This window comes from Oryx dammah, unplaced genomic scaffold (genome assembly GCF_014754425.2).
Source record: "Oryx dammah isolate SB20612 unplaced genomic scaffold, SCBI_Odam_1.1 HiC_scaffold_12, whole genome shotgun sequence".
Lineage (NCBI taxonomy): Eukaryota > Metazoa > Chordata > Mammalia > Artiodactyla > Bovidae > Oryx > Oryx dammah.
In genome coordinates, this window is record NW_024070196.1 from 60,668,289 (window position 1) to 60,685,910 (window position 17,622).

Genomic DNA, 17,622 nt, shown 5'->3' on the forward strand with positions numbered 1-17,622 from the left:
TCTCCCACCTCTTCAGCTGCTGCCCCTCTTCTCACAGGTGGGAACTTCGTCTCCAGGCACGTGCCATGGAGTTACCTCGTCTTCCTGACTAGTAAGTCTCTGACATGGCCTTGCTCATGTCCTTGCCACTGGCTGGAACCTCCTTCTGGGTTAGGGTCTCATGGCTCTTCTCTAAAGCAGGGAAGCGACAGCAGCGGGAAGCAAAAATCGAGTCTGATTCTCCCTCATCCCTGTTCTAACCAAGTCCCTGTGCTGGGCGTAACTCACAGGGCCACGTGGGGCCCCTTTAGCCTTCATCTGAGGCCTCGTCTCTCACCAGCACCGCCCCCCTCCGCCTTGTCCCCCAGAACACATCCTGCTCCCCAGGACCCCCTGCCCTCTCTTAGCCCTGGGCCTCTGCCTGGGTGTCTCCTCTGCCAGTGCACTCATCCCCTCTCCCCCCATCACGTCTAAACATTAGACATGACTAGTAACGCCGCGTCCTAAATTGTTTTCATTCTTCTTAAAAAGTGGGACTTCGACTGCCTCGATCAGTGCCCTCTGGCATCGTCTGCGGAGTTCAGAGTAGCACAGGGACTCAGCGCACACGCTCGGTTCAGAGGGCCCTGGGGGTCCATTCCCGGCCTTGCCTCTCCTGTGACCTGAAGTCCCCCCACCAGCTCCCCCTTCACCTCCTCCTTTCATCGTGTTCCAGGGACTCCCACCTTCCTTCTGCCTCTCAAGCAGGCCAAGATCACATCCAAGCTGGCCCCTGATTGTTTCAAATGTAACACCTCCCCCAGCGTTACATACTCATTCCCTGTCTTCCTCTAAACTCGAAGCACCCAGTGCAATGCCTGGCACGGAAGTTGTGCTCAGGAAACATCCATCGGATGGACAGACAATGCCTGGCAACCCCCCAGACAGCAGGAGTACATGCTGGTCTTGTTAGCAGGCGGCCCTGATTGGCCAGCATCTGGGCCTGGCCCTGCTCCAGAGCCCACACTTCCACTGGGGGCACATGACCAGACCTCAGGAGAGTCCTGGGCAAAGGAGACAGGCCAGGTGTGGGGGAGGCCGCAGCAGGGCCCCTGCTTACTGCCTCCTCCTGCTCACAGTCTACGCGGTGGAGCTGTTCCTGAAAGTTGCCGGCCTGGGCCCTGTTGAGTACCTGTCCTCCGGATGGAACCTGTGAGTACAGAGCATGTGTTGCTCCTTTTTTTTTAAAATTTATTTGATTATTTATTTGACCGTGGAGGGTCTTAGTTGTGCCACTCGCATCTTCAGTCTTTGCAGCACGTGGGCTCTCTAGTTGCAGCATGTGAAGTCTTTAGTTGCGGCATGTGGGATCTTGTTCCCGGGCCCCCTGCCTCAGGAGTGAGGAGTCCTAGCCCCTGGACCACCAAGGAAGTCCCCAGAGCATGTTTCTCAGCCATGTCAGAGACTCTGATGAAAGCCACGGGCCGTCTCCCTCCTCACCCACCACCAGAAGGTCCGAGGCCAGCTTGGGTCTCTGTCTCCTGGAGGGGGTCTGCCTGTGGCTCCGGGCACCACCAGGGTCAGGCCCTCATCTTCCTCCCTGGGACCACCCCCCAGTCCCTCCTGGATGAGGCCTCTTGGGAGTCCTTAGGCTGCCGGGCTCTTTCTGAGTCACTGAACCCCACACCCCTCCCTGACAACTAAGCTCTCTTATCCTCCGTGAAAACCACAACACTCACAGAGGAGGTGGCACGCAGCCTGATGCATGGTCAGCATCGAGCTGGAGGCCCCCCCTCCCTGTTCCAGAGACCCCAAGAGGTCGCTCACTGCCCACGAAAGTTAACTCACCTGCAAAGTCAGGCCTCGCTCACGTGGTCTTGGGTCATGAGCGTGAAATAGGTTAATAAGTAGAGAGGAGCTGGGCAGAGCAGCAGGGCGTGCGCTCGCAGTTGGCAGGTGCAGGGTTTTAATATGTATCTGGCGAGGGGGTCCTCTGTCCTGCGTGGGGGGAGCTGGCCTCCAGGAGGGCCTCCGCTGGGGTCCTGCCCAACCCCGCAGTCCCTTCACCAGGGTCACTGGTGTATCCCGTGTCTATGAGACCTTCAGGAAGGGGTTTCCGACCCCTGAGGGATGTGCTGTTGACTGAGAGGCCCAGCGACGGCAGCCTCAAAGGCGCCCGACGGCGGCAGGAAGCTGGGCAGCTGCGGGGCCTGCAGCTGCCTTTGCGGTGGTTTGGTGTGTGGGCTCAGAGTCATAAACCAGAGCACCATAACCTCTGAGTGTCCCTGGGGACCCTCTGAGCCCCTACTGCACCTCAGCCCTGATTTTTTGAGTCTCTTGTCAAGAAAAACCCTCCCTTGCTCTCAGCTTTCCCCAGACCACCACCGTAGGAAACGGTACACGTTTGTAGAAGCCTGGGGATGTTGTCCCTTACCAGCTGGGGGGTCTCCCTGCAGTGGGGGAGCCTGGGGGGGGGGTGGGCTGAGCAGACCTCAGCTTCTCTTCCTCCTTCCCTCCCCATCCCCAGGTTTGACTTCTCCGTCACAGCCTTTGCCTTCCTGGGACTGCTGGCTCTGGCCTTCAACATGGAGCCCTTCTATTTCATAGTGGTCCTGCGTCCCCTCCAGCTGCTGAGGTGATGGCAGGGCTGGGTCTGGTGGGTGGGCAGTGACTAAATGGAGCCCGAAGGCTCACCGGCTGGGCGTCAGAGGTGGCCGCCCCCTGCAGGAGCACCCGGGGTTGGTGCTTGGTGGGTGCTGGGGGCCTTGTCCTGTGCGGCCTGCTACCTCTGACAGTGGAAGAGAACCATAGCTCAGGGCTCCGGTGAACTTGGGCTGTGCTGGTTATCAGCTGCAGCCACAGAAACCCATGTGCTCAGTCACAGACCAGGGAGCCACCGCCCCCTGAGGGTCCAAAGAGACCCTTTAAGCCCCTACCGTGCCCCAGTCGGGATTTTCTGGCGCAGTCTCTTGTCAAGAAAAACCATCACTTGCTCTCACCTTTCCCCCCGGGCACCAGTGTAGGAATCCAGCACAGATCTGTAGAAATCTATGGACATTGTCCTTTGCCAGTTAAGAGGTCTCCTTGTGTCCTCTGAAGCCTAGTTTTCCTCTAAAATATCCAGCTGCGAGCCCATTCACGGCCATCGCCCCCTCCCATCCTTCTCGAGAGGGAGGCGTGGAGGTGAGGGAAAGGGTGACCCTTTCTTATCTGGAGAAGCCTCCTTGGGCAGGGCCTTCCCCCCTCTTCCCGGGGTCATTACAGTGTCTCGGGCAAGGCCTCGCCTGCACTGAGCCTTGGGCTTCATCTGTAAGCAGAGGCAAACAGCCACTGCAGCTGTGCCATCCAAGTCTTGCCCCTGAACCCCTTCAGGGAGGGGCCCGTCCTGTCCCACCCCCAATGTCCTGGCACTGCCACCGCCCTTCCCAGGGTGCCAGTCACCTAAGCCAAGTGCCCAGCTGGTGACTCTGGGGGAGAGGAGGCGCTCAGGGGACAGAGAGGCCCTGGGCCTGCCCTGACCTCCACCCCCCACACCCCACCGCGGTGCAGTGTATTGGCCAGGCCTCGGCCACGCCCGGCATCTGCAAGTGACCTGGCCGGCCTCCCTCTTCCCTCACTCAGGTTGTTTAAGCTGAAGAAACGTTACCGCAACGTGCTGGACACCATGTTTGAGCTGCTGCCCCGGATGGCCAGGTAGCGCCCTGACTCTGGGCCCCCAGGGCCAGGCGCCACGAGGCTTGTGCCCTCTCAGGGCGGGCAGCTGGGTGGGTGGTCATGGGGGGCGGGGGAGGGGCGAGGAGGAGTCCCGGAAAGGACGGACATTGAGGGTCTTCAGGGAGCCTGAGGTCTTGACCACCACTGGTCTCCCGGGCTCCATTGCCTTCACTGAGCCGTCAGTTAGGGAGGGCAGGGATCTGTCAGCTTCACTTACCACCTGTGTCTGCATTCACAGGTAAGGGGTGACTTGCTGGTCGAGGGGCGTCTGGTGCGAGAGTCCTCACCTGGGCCGTTCTTCCACCCCCCGACCCGAATCCGAGGCCCGCCCCCTGCAGGCGCTCTCCAGCTGGCGCACCTGGCTAGGGGCACATGTCTCCCCTCGGTCAGCTCGGGGTTCTGTGGTGTCCGGGCCGCCGGGCCAGCTGGGCTCTCCCGCTGGGCCCTCAATCACCCTCTGCCCCTCCTCCCCAGCCTGGGCCTCACGCTGCTCATCTTCTACTACTCCTTCGCCATCGTGGGCATGGAATTCTTCTGTGGAATCCTCTACGCCAACTGCTGCAAGTGAGTTTGTGGCCAGGGCCCCCCGGGGGCAGCCTGCGTTCCTGGAGGGCCCCAGACTGGACTGGCACAGCCACCCTTCCCCAGGGACCCGACCCCCGAAGCCACCGCACCCGTTACAGCCCTGGGATCGCTGTGCCGAGCTTCCAGGGCTTGTCAGCACAGTGCAGCAGCTAGGAGAGGGGCCTCTTTGAAGCGAGGACATTGAGCCACTCACCCTGTCCCCCAGGCAGGCTCTGGGAGCCTCTCTCCCAAAGTCCTCCGTCAGCTTTCCCTTCGTGCTGAACACTGGAGGCTGCTCCGCTGCTGGAGTGTGGGCCCGGGGCTTCCTCCTCCTTGTCCCCGGGGTGGCCAGGACCGCGGGCAGACAGGTCAGCTAGGGGTGGCCTGACAGGAAGAGACAGACACAGGCGGGAAGGATAGAGAGCGGGGAACACAACCTCCCGTGATCCCTTCCTTCCTCCCAGGCCCCCATGACGCATCCAGTATTCTCTTTAGAATCCGTCCTTGTAGCTTCAAGCACTGATGGATAAAGGTCCCAGAGCCACCGGCATGTTGGGCTCAGAACCAGAGCCCATAGCGGTGGGTCACAGATCTTAGGGCACACCAGAACCCCCAGGGCAGCTGCTTAGAAGTGCAAACTCTAGACCCCACCCTGTCAGGTGCTGCCCTCTGAACAAGCTCCTCGGGGGCCCAAGGACCAAACGTGTCAAACCATCAGCGTGATTTACAGCAGATGAGTCATAAAAAGGCTGGAAGGGAAGTAGCAAGTAAGCTCTCAGAACAGGGGTGACTGATTACAACAGAAGAGAATATACAGTGCTCGGCCAGGTGCTGGGGGAGCCCCGTGAGGAGTGGGCCTCTCTCCAGGCTCTGCTGGCACCCGGCCTCCAGAGCACCCCGCATACTGGCGGGGTGGGGACAGGGGTGGAGGAGCTGCCCAGAGGAGGTACTGTCTTTCTCTCCCCTCCCCCAGCTGCTGAGAGGGAGAAGGTCTTAGCAGCAGAGAAATGCCAAGTGGAAGAAGATGTGGAGGGCGAGTCTGGGGGTTCCCACCAGCACCCTGGGGACTCCCCTTGAGACAGGAAGATGGGCAAGAGAGCCGGGGGTTGGCGGGGGGTGGGGGGGTGCTGGCAGGAAACCAGGCTGGTCCAGGCCAGATGCTGCTCGGTCAGACCTTGGTTTAAATTTTCTGTCCTCTGTCGAGGTGACCAATTGTCTTGTAACCTTCCCCCTACCCCTCTGTCTCCCCGGCCAGTACAAGCACAGTGGCAGATGCCTACCGCTGGCTGAACCACACCGTGGGCAACAGGACCATCGTGGAGGAGGGCTACTACTATCTCAATAATTTTGACAACATCCTGAACAGCTTTGGTGAGTGCAGGAAGCCCAGGCAGGCCGTGGCACCCACAGGTCCCAGGTGCCAGGGAGTGCAGCTGGCCGAGGCCTCCCCCTCCCCAGGGCGTTTGCCACACTTGCTCGAGTCCTCTCTGGCCCCCATGGAGCCTCTGGTTTGCCCACCTTGGGGTGCAGCCCAAGCCAGACCCCAGGACTCACTCGGTCGCCAGGTTTTCCTGCATCTGCTGTCCGTTTCCCAGCATCAGGGAGCAGCAGAGCTTCACGCTTGGCTGGGAGGGGTACAGCCTGATGCTGAGGAGCCACCCCCCTTGTCACAACCCCAGTGTCACGGGGCGGCCCAGCCACTGCCCTGTGCCACCCAGGCCAGGCCCACACAGCTCTGCTCCTGGCATCCATGGAGAAGCTGGAAGGGCAGAGGGCCACGGACGGTAGGGGTTCTTGCTAGACGCAGCTTTCTCAGAGCACCCCCTCATGACATCCTAGACTGAGGAAGGTCTGGGGGGCTCTTCCTCAGGATCCCCATCCCAGCATCTTGAGCTTCTGAGGCAAAAGATGCATGCTTTGGGGGCCAGGCTGAGACGGGACCACTTCCTATGGGGCAGGCGGTCTGGAAGGGTCTTGGCCGCTCTCTCTGGAGCTCACAGCCCAGGCTGGCAGACAGGTGTCTGGTACCCAGGATAGGTGGAGAGAGGCCACTGACCCCACTTTGCAAAAGCCATCTGATTAAGATGCTTCTGTTTCTCCCTTCTGTTTGGCAGTGACCTTGTTCGAGCTCACGGTTGTCAACAACTGGTACATCATCATGGTAAGAACCTCCCCGTCAGCTCCTGGGGGTGTCTCCCCTCACCCAGCCCAGCATGAGGTGCATTGCTCTCCTGTCCCCCACAGGGGGGCGAGGTTCTGTGGGGAGACCAGGATATGGGCTGAATCCCGGGGCCACCCCATTAGCTGAATGTGGCCTTGCTCCCCACCCTCTCTGCATATCCCTCACCAGCCAGGAGAGGCCAGGCAGCCTCTGGTCTCTGTCCTGCTCCCACTGCTGTGGGGGGACTTGCCAATCAAGGAACAGTGTGGCCAAGGTGCTTGGTTGGTTTTTCCCATCCTTTAAATTCTTCCAAAGGCTGCCTGCTTTAGTCCCGTGCCATTAGCTCTGGACGGGGAGGCATCCAGGCCTAAGGAACACAGAGGAGTTTTTGCACCTAAGGAGCCAGGCCGGCCTCCTTTGTCTCCACAACTGAAGGCAAATCAGGAAGGGTCTGTAAAGAGCGGGGGCCACAGAGAAGGCTGGGTAGACAGCGCGCCCCCGCCCCCACCCCCCGCTCACCGCCCGCTTCCCTTCGTCTGCAGGAAGGTGTTACCTCCCAGACCTCGCACTGGAGCCGTCTCTACTTCATGACCTTCTACATCGTGACCATGGTAGGTCGGGGGCCGCAGAGTGCCCGGGCTCTGGGGCCCCATCGCAATTCACACCCCCCCATTCCCCTCTCCTCCTCTCCTTGTGCCTGGCCAGGTGGTGATGACCATCATCGTGGCCTTCATCCTCGAAGCCTTTGTCTTCCGAATGAACTACAGCCGCAAGAACCAGGACTCGGAAGGTCAGTGCGGGTGTCTGCCGCTTGTCTGTCTTTCTGTTCAGCTGTCAGCTTTTCAGCTGTCTGGATGTCCAGTCTTCTGGCAGTTCAGCTTATCAGTCTGGCTTATCTTTCTTGACCTCTTATTTGCATTATTTTCAAATACTTAATGACCAAAAAAAAAACGCTCAGGATCTCATCTTAAAAACCAGAACAATACAGGTCAGAGATCAAGAAAAACCACAGGCCGACTGTGACCCCAGCAGCCCTCTGTCCCACCTTTCTTATCTCCCAGACTGCTCACCCCTTAGCTGTTCCTTTTAGTTACCGTCCCTGTGTTCCTAAACAACATGTTTGTCCTCTGGTTCTTGATTTAAACGATGTAAATACTGTGGGCCGCAGAGCCCACAGCAGCTTGACAAGCCCGGCTTCAGTGACAGCCTCCCTTTACCCAGGTTGCATGGCTTTGTGTACTGAGCCTCTATTCTTTCCAGATTCTCCATCAAAACCACTACATCCCTATGGCGACTTGTTTCCAAATCTCTGTCCTCTCAGGCTACCTGATTGTTTCCTTCTGGCTCGGGGATGGCCTCCCGCAACCCTGTCCCCTGTACGCTGCTGGCCTGAGCAGCGCTCCTCACAGCAACTGTGAAGGGCAGGAAACAGGAGGGATGAGAGGGCTAGATGGTAGGGGTGACACGGGGGGTTGTATCCTGCAGATCCAGGGAACCTTAAACCCCCCCAAAGGGGCAGCAGGGAGGCTGGCTAAACCAGACCAAGCCAGGCGCCTTCCCACTGCCCTCCCCTCCCGCAGTGGACGGCGGCATCACCCTGGAGAAGGAGCTCTCCAAAGATGAGCTTGTTGCAGTTCTGAAGCTCTACCGGGAGGCAGGGGGAGCCAACTCAGACATCGCCCAGCTGCTCAAGATCCTCTCCCAGATGGAGAGATACGAGGTAGAGAGCCCCAGGGCCTTGTCCAAAGGAGCTTAGTGCAAACCCTCCCCTCAAGCTGTGTGTCTGGGTGTGTCGCTGGGCTGGGCCTTAGTTGTGGCACATAGACTTAGTTGCCCCGAGGCATGTGAGATCTCAGTTCCCCAACCAAGGATCTAACCCACAGCCCCTGCATTGGAAGATGGATTCTTAGCCACTGGTTGGTGTTTAGTTCCTTAGTTGTGTCCAACTCTTTGCAGCCCCATGGACTATAGCCCGCCAGGCTCCTCTGTCCATGGGATTCTCCCAGAAAGAATACTGGAGTGGGTTGCCATTTCCTTCTCCAGCTTAATCACTGGACCACCAGGGAAGTCCTCTGTACCCACAAGTTTTAGTGACTTTTTTGGGGGGAGGGGGGCACCTTTGCAGAAGCCAGAGGAGCGTGTGAGGCCTGCTGAAGCGAGCACCAGGGCCCAGACTCGGGCGGGTGCCTGTAACCTCCCCATTCTTCCCTAGCAAAATACCTTGGTGTTTCTGGGACGGAGATCAAGGACCAAAAGCGACCTGAGCCTAAAGATGTACCAAGAGGAGATTCAGGTAGGAGCGTCCCCCGACTGCACTGCAAGCTCCTCCTGCCTGGGAGTGGTCCTCCCCACTGCTGGGCGGGGGCCGATCTCCAGTCCCCATCTTGAGTTGTGGGGCGTGCTCGGTGGGGAGCTATGGGATTATCTGTTGGAACCACCACCAGTGGTCCTTCAGGGCTCAGCCTTGAACCCTTGAAGCATTAGTTCCCCCTATCTGTTCTTCCGCATGTCACTGACCTCATCTCCTTCTCATCCTCTGAGCCAGAACCGAGAAGGAAACACATGCAGCAGGGGACACATAGGGCAGAGGGAGCATGGCGGGGTGGTTCCTGGCCGGCTTGCCAGGACCAGCCTCTTCAAAGAGGGGGAGTTAGGAGGTGCATGAAACTGCACGGAACTTTATACAACTTGTGAGCTCCAGGTTTTTCGGGTGTAAGATAAGGACACCCAGCTCAAAGGGGATATACCATGGAGGGTTGGGGGGGTGCCATATCTCTTTATGAACCACACAGATTATGTTCACAAGTAAAGGGTGATTATTACCTGGGTCTCATTTACAAAGAGGTTTGTGCAAAGCACATTGGACAAGGAGGTTTGCATACCTCTAATTAGAAAGGGAAAGACTGCACAGTAATTTTTCCACTTAGGGGCACAGTCAGCCTTCCCAGCAGGTCTGGGGGTGGTCGGTCCCAGTTGGGTGGCACTGGCAGCAGCCTCTCTGCTGCCGTCCACAGTAGGCGGAGGCCCCAGTGCTGCCCAGCCTGGGGGACCCCCATCAGGCTGGGGTTAGCTGGCAGGACTGGGGCGGGACCCACTCAGCACCCTGTCTGCTCTCTTGCTTTAGGAGTGGTATGAGGAACACGCCCGCAAGCAGGAGGAACAACAGCGACAGCTCAGCAGCTGTGTGGTCCCTGCCACCCAGCAGCCTCCAGGCAGCCGCCAGCGCTCCCAGACCATCACCTAAGCCCAGCCTGCAAAAGCCATCTCTTCTATGCAATAACACAATAGTATTATTTTACTACAATGTATCAAAGTAATGTATGTGTATATATGTATATGTTATATATATATATACACACATCCATATATATATGCACATATTTATATACAGAAAGGAGAAAAAGGCCGACAAGATGGGGTTTGGTTTATAACCGCCTTACCCTATTTAACCCTGGAAGTCGGCTGCTTCTTGGGGGCAGTCAGGCCACCAAGAGCAGCTCTTAACATGGAAGGCTCCTGAAGGCCCCTTCACAAGAGCACGTGAATGGACCTGCCGATCTCTGCAGGGCTGGCCTTCACAGTGGGCCCGCGTGCCTGTCACACCGTCTTCCTGATGCGGTTCTCAGAATCCTTCCCCACCCGGCAGCCTCCCCACTGGCCTGCCCTATAGCCCAGGGCTCCTGTGTCCTGCTTTGGGGACAAAACCACTTAGGAAGGAAAGAGCCCACATCCTCAGGTTGGTATTTCTCCAGATGTGATAATGGAATGAGTGTTCCCTTGGGAAACCAGTACCCAGCAAGCACCTACCGGAACCAGTGATCTGGGGCCGTGGGTACTCACATGGTCAGATCTCAGCCAGCGCCGGGCGGCCAGAGATGCTGTATCCTGGCTCCATGAGCCTTCTCACCTACCGGTTTCAACCCTTGTTGCTGAAAATGCTTCTAAGATAGTCCATAGGAGGAGGAGAACAGGCCAGTGGCTACCACCCCAGACCAAGTCCTAAAGTGAATGGGCTTTCACCTTAAATCCCTTTGCCTTGGAATTGTCCTGTTCAAGCAAAAAGATATTTTGGTTAATTCAGGATTCTGCCAAAGACCGTAGCAGGTCCTTCACATGTGTGCGTGCTGAGGAAAAGGGAACAAAAAGCACAGAGGCTCACCTCGGGCCGTCCACGGCCGCGCACGTTGGTCCCCTTGGCCGGCTCTGCCCTCACCTTGAGCGAGTCACTCCCCGTGGACTTGACTGAGGTGGGAGCGGGGACTTGGCTCGCTCCAAGGTTTCCCCATCCCTGGAGGAGGTTCTGATGGCCCCTCGGTTTCCCGGGGACCTTGGGCGAGTCCTGAGATTGGAGTGCCGTCAGGGCGTGAATGCATGGCAGGGTGGGGTTAGTGGTGGCTCCTGGGCTGCACACCGGTGCAGGAAGCAGCATGCAGGGAGGACAGGGCAGGGAGGGGAGCCCCTGCTGGGCGTCCTGCTCCAACCGCAGCTCTCCAGCTGCCTCCGTGAGCTAGGAAGGCGGGGGCCAGAGCCTCTGCCCTCCCCGCATTCTCCTTCTAGCAGGGCAGGACCCGGCTCCCTACCCCACCTCCATGGCCAAGTCTTGACTGTCCTCGGAGGGCTGATCGCCAGAGCCAGCATCCCATAGCTCTGCCCCTCATCAGGGGAGGAGTGGTGGTGTGTTTTTTTTTTTTTTTTTTTAAGCACAGCCCTTTAGGGAAACAAACCAATCACTGAGAACCACTGAGGTTCCCACCAGGAATCAGGAGAATGACACTGTCCTCCTCCTCTCTGGGGAGCGACAGGCTGCTGCGGGCAGCTTGGCACCAGGCCCAGGCCTGGACCCCTTCCCTGCTCCAGAGAAGGAACTTTATTTGCACAACTGGGTGCCTTTTAGCTTTTGTGTACTGAAATGGGCATTCTGGAAGCAGGAGGCCAGGGGCAGCCTTGAAAGGAAGGCATGAGTCCTCCGATCTCAGCGTCTGCCCTCAGAAGAGGGGTGCCAGGGAGGCTGAGCGCACTCCCCCACCCCCAAGGTGACGGCTGCTACCAGGAAGAGTGGGGTTGAGTCCAGGCTTCCCACCCCTGTCCTGCGAAAGGCCCTGTTTTTAGTCAGGGACAGGACAGAGGCCAAGAGGCAACAGTGCTGATGGCCCAGACTCCAGCCCCTGGTGGGCGCCCTCATCACTGAGGCCAAGGTCAGCTGCCCCGTGGGGTCACTGGGGGCCTCCTAGGGTGGACCCTCCAGCTCGCACACAGGCCATCGAGCAGGGAGTGGGTGTCACCCAGGCCTGTGAGCTCACCCAGCTCGGACACCCTCTCACCTCAGCTCGGTGACACCGACGTGAGGCGTGCCGGCCTGCTCTGGGACCCTTACCACCTATCAGTCAGCGTCTGATGGCTCTATGCCCTGACCCAGCTTTGGTGGGGGACGCCATCTGGCCCCTCCTCCTCGCTTCCCTCCCCTAACCCAGCCTTACTCCACACCATGTGACAATCATTTTGTATCGGTAGCGGGAACGATGCTGTAAGGTTTTGTACATCGGCGATTTGTTACCTAGAAAACCCACCATGTCTGTGGATTTCTGGCATATTAATAAAGAGCCTCTGCTTTGTACGTGTGGCTGCTGCCTCGTGACTTCCAGCAGGCACCACACGGTGGCCTCCATGATCGTGGGGAGCAGGGACAGGACCCAGCCGTTCTGGTCCATGACACCACCTCAGCCCCACCCCTAGACGTGCCACAAAGTCCAGATCCGTCAGGCCCAAGAACCTTCAGTCCTGGATCCAACTGCCTGTCACCCTGGCCCGGGTTAAGAAGAACTAGCAACAGCTGGGTGTATGTTATTTTCTGTATCCTTGAAATATTTAATAATTATGTTCATTGGAAGAAGACAGTCAAATCCCTTTACTGCTAGCCTAAGGCATCGAGCAAATGGAAAAAGGCTTATTAAAAAGGGGGTCACTGGCTGCCAGCAGGAAGGTACCCGGGAGTGCTCACCACTCTCCCAGAGCTTACAGGCAGGGGAACCCCAGCCCAGGGCTCCCCCTGAGGTAGGCACCAGGTACCGTCAAACCGACTCCTGTTTTGCAGCTAGGGAAACCTCTGAAGCCAGCAGACAGTTCTAGAGGCAGAGCCTGGGGCTGCACCGTCTAATCTGGAGCCGCTGACGGGCCATTGCCACTGGCTGCCATTGAGGAGCAATACATATTGTGATTAATTTCACCATTTTCTTTTGGCTTTATTAGCGTGGCGACTCAGAAATTCACAGTTAGGGTCATGTCTCCTATGTTTCTGCTGGATGGTGCAGCTCCAAAACTCAGAACGCTTTGTATGCTGACCCGACACAGGCTATCTGCCAGGTCCGAGTCACCCTGATTCCCTAAACCCTGGTTTGGCAGCCCTCTGGGCCCTGAGAAACATTGCAGGAAGGCAGCAAGGGGTGACTAACCGCCTCCAGCCCTGAACTCTTTGGGGTCTTCCCGAACCAGCCTGGAAGACACCCAGGCTTCCCCCTTCAACCCAGACCCCGACCTTCAAAAGAGGCTCTGGAGGTAATGCAAGGACGTCTTCCGCCTGCCGCTGGGACTCTGTCCACAGGCAAGTCCCGTTGCCACAGTCCCAGAAACAAGGTTTGACTGTCCTCACTGCGCACAGCAGTGACCTGGAATCTTTGGCAGAGAGCACGGCCCCCACGAACCCACACCCCGTTCATGGTTGGGGCTGCACGGGTTCTGCAGAAGGCACTTCAGCCTCCATCTCACCGCCTGCAGTGACACCTCCCGACCACCAGGCGGACTCTGACGCAGCTTCACTCACACAGTTTTCAAGTGAATCACTCCAAATTCAGTGAGCAGGGCCACCACGAGGAAGGTCAGGTAGAGGAGGAGCAGGCAGCAGCCGTAAACTCGGCTCAGCTGGAAGCACTGTAGCGGGACCAAGACCAGGGAACAGACGAGGCTGAGGCCCAGGGTGCCGGCCAAGATCCACACCAACAGTCCGTCCGGCTCTAGCTGCAGGGGGGAACGGGAGAGAGGCTGGGTTACGGCAGCCGACAGTCAAACCGAGGTTTGAGGGCCCCTCCTTAGGGACCAGGGAGGGACTTTTGGCCTCCCTGTGAGACAGCTCCTCCAACTTGAAGTTCAGTGTTTTTAAACCACCTGAACATGAACGTGTCCATGCTCAGCTGTGTTCGACTCTTTTGCGACCCCGAGGGACTGTAGCCCCCCACGCTCCGCTGTCCATGGGAAATAGTCCCCTTCCCACTTCCTTCCCCTCCAGACTTAGCACCCATCTAACACATATGGAAGACTTAACCCTAGGCACTACACTGGGTATTTCGCACCCACCATCCCCTTTCATCCCCCCATCGCGTAAGATCACCAATCCACAGTCAAGGAAAGCGAGTATGGCTGGCCCTTGAACGGCACTGGTTTGAACTGCCTGAGTCCACGCGTGTGGGTTTCTTTCAACCACAGTATCCGTACTCTCATTTCACAATCTTTAAGCCAGGGAGGGAAAGTCCATGTTGGATTAGAGATCACAATATGTGGAATCCAAAGAACTAGGGTCTGAGACTTCCTGCTGGTCCAGTGGCTAAGACTCTGGGCTTCCAGTGCAGGGGGCCCAGGTTTGATCCCTGGTCAGAGAACTAGATCCCATATACTGCAGTGAAGAGCTGGTATAGACAAATAAATATTAAAAAAGAAAAACAGCTAGGGTTTGAGTCCTGATTCTATTCTAACTCTTTCAGTATCCTGCCCCTAGGCCATTCATTTATCAATTCCTTTGCTTTTGAGGCTGGAGAAGGAAATGGCAACCCACTCCAGTATTCTCGCAGGGGAAATCCCATGGACAGAGGAGCCTGGCGGGCTGCAGTCCATGGGGTTGAAGAGAGCCAGACACTCACTATCACTCATTCACTTGCTTTTGAGGCAGAGACAGCACTATGCAGATTTGTGACATGTGGGGCGGTCAGCACCCCTAATTCCTGTCAAGGATCGACCATGGTATGTAACAGCCCAAATCTGAAGTCCAAGCTCTTACCCTCCCCTGCTTTCCCATACAGCAACATATGGCCACACAGATGTGTGGGTACATGTGTGCACCAAAAGCCCTGTGTATTCTGCAACCAGACATGGGACCAGACAGTAGGTACATGTTTAAGAGCAACCTGCTTTTCAGCCAACAGTACTGCTCGGACTTCCTTCTGTGATGACCTCTTGTGATGCCCTGTGTCTTACGCAATTAACTGCAGAAGCATTTCCTAAACTCAGCACAAAGGCAGAGGAAATGCACACACACTCCAGAAGGAGCCAAAGGAAAGAAACAGGGCCCCCGGGGGGCCAACCCTGAAGCCTCATTACCTAGAGCTGTCTGAGAATCAGGAATGAAAGGAACCTATTAAACCCATGAGAAGTATAAACAAAATCTGCAGACAGAGGGTGTTTACCCCTTAGAAAAGTGAACTTTTTCCAGCATAAGCTATTTGGCTTATGGGTGTGGCCACTGTGAAAGGCTGGCCCACAGCCAGTTCATTACACGTCGTCCGTGTGGCTATTCAAGAACTAGCTGCCTCCCAGAGAAAGAGCTGGGCGACTTTGTTCCCATGAATGACTCCATCATTCAGCTGCACATTCCAAGTGCTTCCACAAGATTCACCTTAAAACTGTCCCCTGGGCCACATGCCCCACCCCATCTTCATCATTTTCTGGTTTGGCCTCGGAATTCGAGTGCCTGGGAATGTAAACTCTGGGCAAATCTGGGTCACATCTGCCTTGCATGGGGCACTATGCAATATTTCCAAAGAGAAAAGCTCACCTAGGAATCCCACTTTCTTCTCCTTGAAAAAAGCTGGAAGATCTGGCCATAGGGAGGCCCATCCATGTCACCTACACAATTGGGTTACCTGCCCCCAAGTAGTGTTTTCTTGCTGATGACCTGTTCCTCAAGGGTCCTAACCTTCATATGTCTCCAGGGAGTGTATTTTAAAATGCAGATTTCCAGCCCACCACCCCCTGGAATGCCGGGGTCAAGAGGTCTCATGTGCCCCCAGGGAATTTGCAGAGCCCCTTGAATCCACAGAGCCTTTTCCACTCTGCGCATTTCAAATCTATGGAAGTTCCTCCCTTCTGGGGCTGTTGTCAACACTCTCTCATCCCGGCCTGTCCTCTCCCAACAGGGGTGGGATAAGGTGTTCAGCCTGGCCCTTGACTCGTGTGTGCTTATCCAGGAAGTTGGGGGGTGGGATCAACCCATTTCACAGGTGAAGAAGCTGAGGCTTAGAGACCCTCAGAGTTCTACTTCAAAGTCCTATAACAAGACACTTCCGTGATGAGACCAAGTCAGGAGTCCAGAGCCTTCCTGCCCCCTTCCCTCAAAGCCACGTCTTATTAATAATTACTCCGTGACCTTGCAAGGAAGACTTTTAACCCTATATGCAAAATATTTTAAAGATATGCTACAAATCAGACATCACACATTTAGACAAGTCCTCTCCCAGTAAGTGTAACCTACTGAGATGTGAATGGTCTCTGGTCCAGAGCAGGGAGGGGAAGAGGAGACCCTTACGAAGCGGCTCCTTGTTGAATCATCCAGTACTCACCTTCACCTCCGTGTGGCCCCTGGAGATCTGGAGCAGGCAGCCCAGCCCCACTCCCACCAGCATATCTGCAGTCCAGTTCAGGAAGTCTGTTGGAACATAACACCCCATAACCCCGACACACAGCCCACTGACTTTCTTTCTGATCTCTGGCTGCAACCCGCTCCCTTCCCTCAAAAGCCCTCGCTGAGGAAATCTTATCCTTAGCACCTCTAAGAGTGTCCAGTGTACATTTTGCCTCAATCTGTAAGGATCGCAGGAAGTGACAAACACTTGGGGCCTGCTGAGATGGAGAAACAGAGGTCATGTGAAGTGACTGGGAGGACTGCTGATGGAGCATGGCACAGGGGACACTGCTCCAGCCAAGGCTCAGTCCTTCCCACCCCAACCTGAGAGGTCAGGACAGGCCACAGCCCTACAGCCAGGAGCAGGTCACGGCGGCAACAGGCCGTGACAAATGGCAGGAGGCATCTGCACACCGGTCGCACAGCTGGCATGTGGCAGGGCTGGAACCGGGACCCAAGACTGCTTGGATTCCAAGCCCTGCCTTTTTCACAGCCCCAGGCTGCCTGACCCTCTCTTTTCTATATAGACCAGGCAAATCAAAGCCTACAGGGCAATCCGGCCCACTGTCTGCTTTTATTAATAAAGTTTTATTGGGACAGTCAGGCCCATTCGTTCATGTATTGCCCATGACTGTTTCCACACTTCAGTAGAAGAGTTGAGGAGTGGCAAGAGAGTCCCATGGCCCACAAAATCTAAAATATGTACTCTTTGACCCTTTAAGAAAAAATTTGCCAGAATTTGCTGGTGGTTCAACAGTTTAGAGTCTGCTTGCTAATGCAGAGGATGTGGGTTCGATCTCTGGTCCAGGAAGATTCCACATGCTGCAGGGCAACTAAGCCAGGGTGCCACAGCTACCAAGCCTGCAGGCTGCAACTACCGAAGCCCATGCACCCCAGAGGCCATGCTCTGCAACACGAGCAGCCACTGTAAGAAGAAGCCTATGTACCGCAGCTAGAGAGGAGCTCTCACTTGCTGCAACTAGAGAAAGCCTGTGCAGCAACAAGGACCTAGCACAGTCAAGAACAAGTAAACAATTAGGGGGAAAAAGAAAAAATGTGCCACCCCTGACATCTACAAACCATGACATCTATAAGAGGGAGAGAGGTCTTCCACAGCTTAGTGTGTGGGTACCTACTGACAATACCTCTGCCCTAAGAAGATGAATATCTGCCGTCACTGCTGTTTACCAAGCACTTCTGTCACTTCATTCGATCTTTACAACAACCTATGAGGTCAATCCTCTCAATATCCCCATTTTATAGATGAAAAAGCTGAGGCTCAAGCAGCCGAGCCACCTGCCGCAGGCGTCCCAGTGAAAGCCCGTCCCAAGGGGGCGGAATAGAGCCCACCCTTGGCTCCCAGCACTGACCGCAGGGCAACCACAGAAAGGATACTGAAGATGATGCCACCGAAGCAGGCCGAGAACGCCATCCTCGGGTAGCCCTGGCGGGCCAGCGTGAAATCTGAGAAGACATCTGCGTGCAAACGAGAGAAGGCCTTGAGCGGTGCGAGACTTCCCTGGCCCTTGTCGGTCACTACTCCTTCATTCTCACCCATTCA

The 17,622-nt window shown here is 56.5% G+C and overlaps 2 protein-coding genes across 10 annotated transcripts in view; one reads left to right on the forward strand and one right to left on the reverse strand.

Annotated features, from left to right (window-relative positions):
• TPCN1 (two pore segment channel 1) overlaps positions 1–12,011 on the forward strand; it is a 62,099-nt gene extending 50,088 nt beyond the window's left edge. For all 6 annotated transcript variants that reach the window (XM_040250811.1, XM_040250812.1, XM_040250810.1 and 3 more), the window contains 12 exons: positions 38–91; positions 1,098–1,170; positions 2,486–2,593; positions 3,580–3,651; positions 4,147–4,236; positions 5,492–5,607; positions 6,351–6,397; positions 6,940–7,008; positions 7,103–7,187; positions 7,978–8,117; positions 8,610–8,690; positions 9,522–12,011. In XM_040250811.1, the coding sequence (XP_040106745.1) occupies positions 38–91; positions 1,098–1,170; positions 2,486–2,593; positions 3,580–3,651; positions 4,147–4,236; positions 5,492–5,607; positions 6,351–6,397; positions 6,940–7,008; positions 7,103–7,187; positions 7,978–8,117; positions 8,610–8,690; positions 9,522–9,641 (1,055 nt within the window). In that variant the 3' untranslated portion in view covers positions 9,642–12,011. The remainder of the gene's footprint in view (positions 1–37; positions 92–1,097; positions 1,171–2,485; positions 2,594–3,579; positions 3,652–4,146; positions 4,237–5,491; positions 5,608–6,350; positions 6,398–6,939; positions 7,009–7,102; positions 7,188–7,977; positions 8,118–8,609; positions 8,691–9,521) is intronic.
• Positions 12,012–12,234: 223 nt separating this feature from the next.
• SLC8B1 (solute carrier family 8 member B1) overlaps positions 12,235–17,622 on the reverse strand; it is a 29,692-nt gene continuing 24,304 nt past the window's right edge. For all 4 annotated transcript variants that reach the window (XM_040250818.1, XM_040250819.1, XM_040250816.1 and 1 more), the window contains 3 exons: positions 17,457–17,537; positions 16,000–16,064; positions 12,235–13,408 (listed from right to left, as the gene is read on the reverse strand). In XM_040250818.1, coding sequence (XP_040106752.1) covers positions 13,211–13,408; positions 16,000–16,064; positions 17,457–17,537 — 344 coding nt within the window. In that variant the 3' untranslated portion in view covers positions 12,235–13,210. The remainder of the gene's footprint in view (positions 13,409–15,999; positions 16,065–17,456; positions 17,538–17,622) is intronic.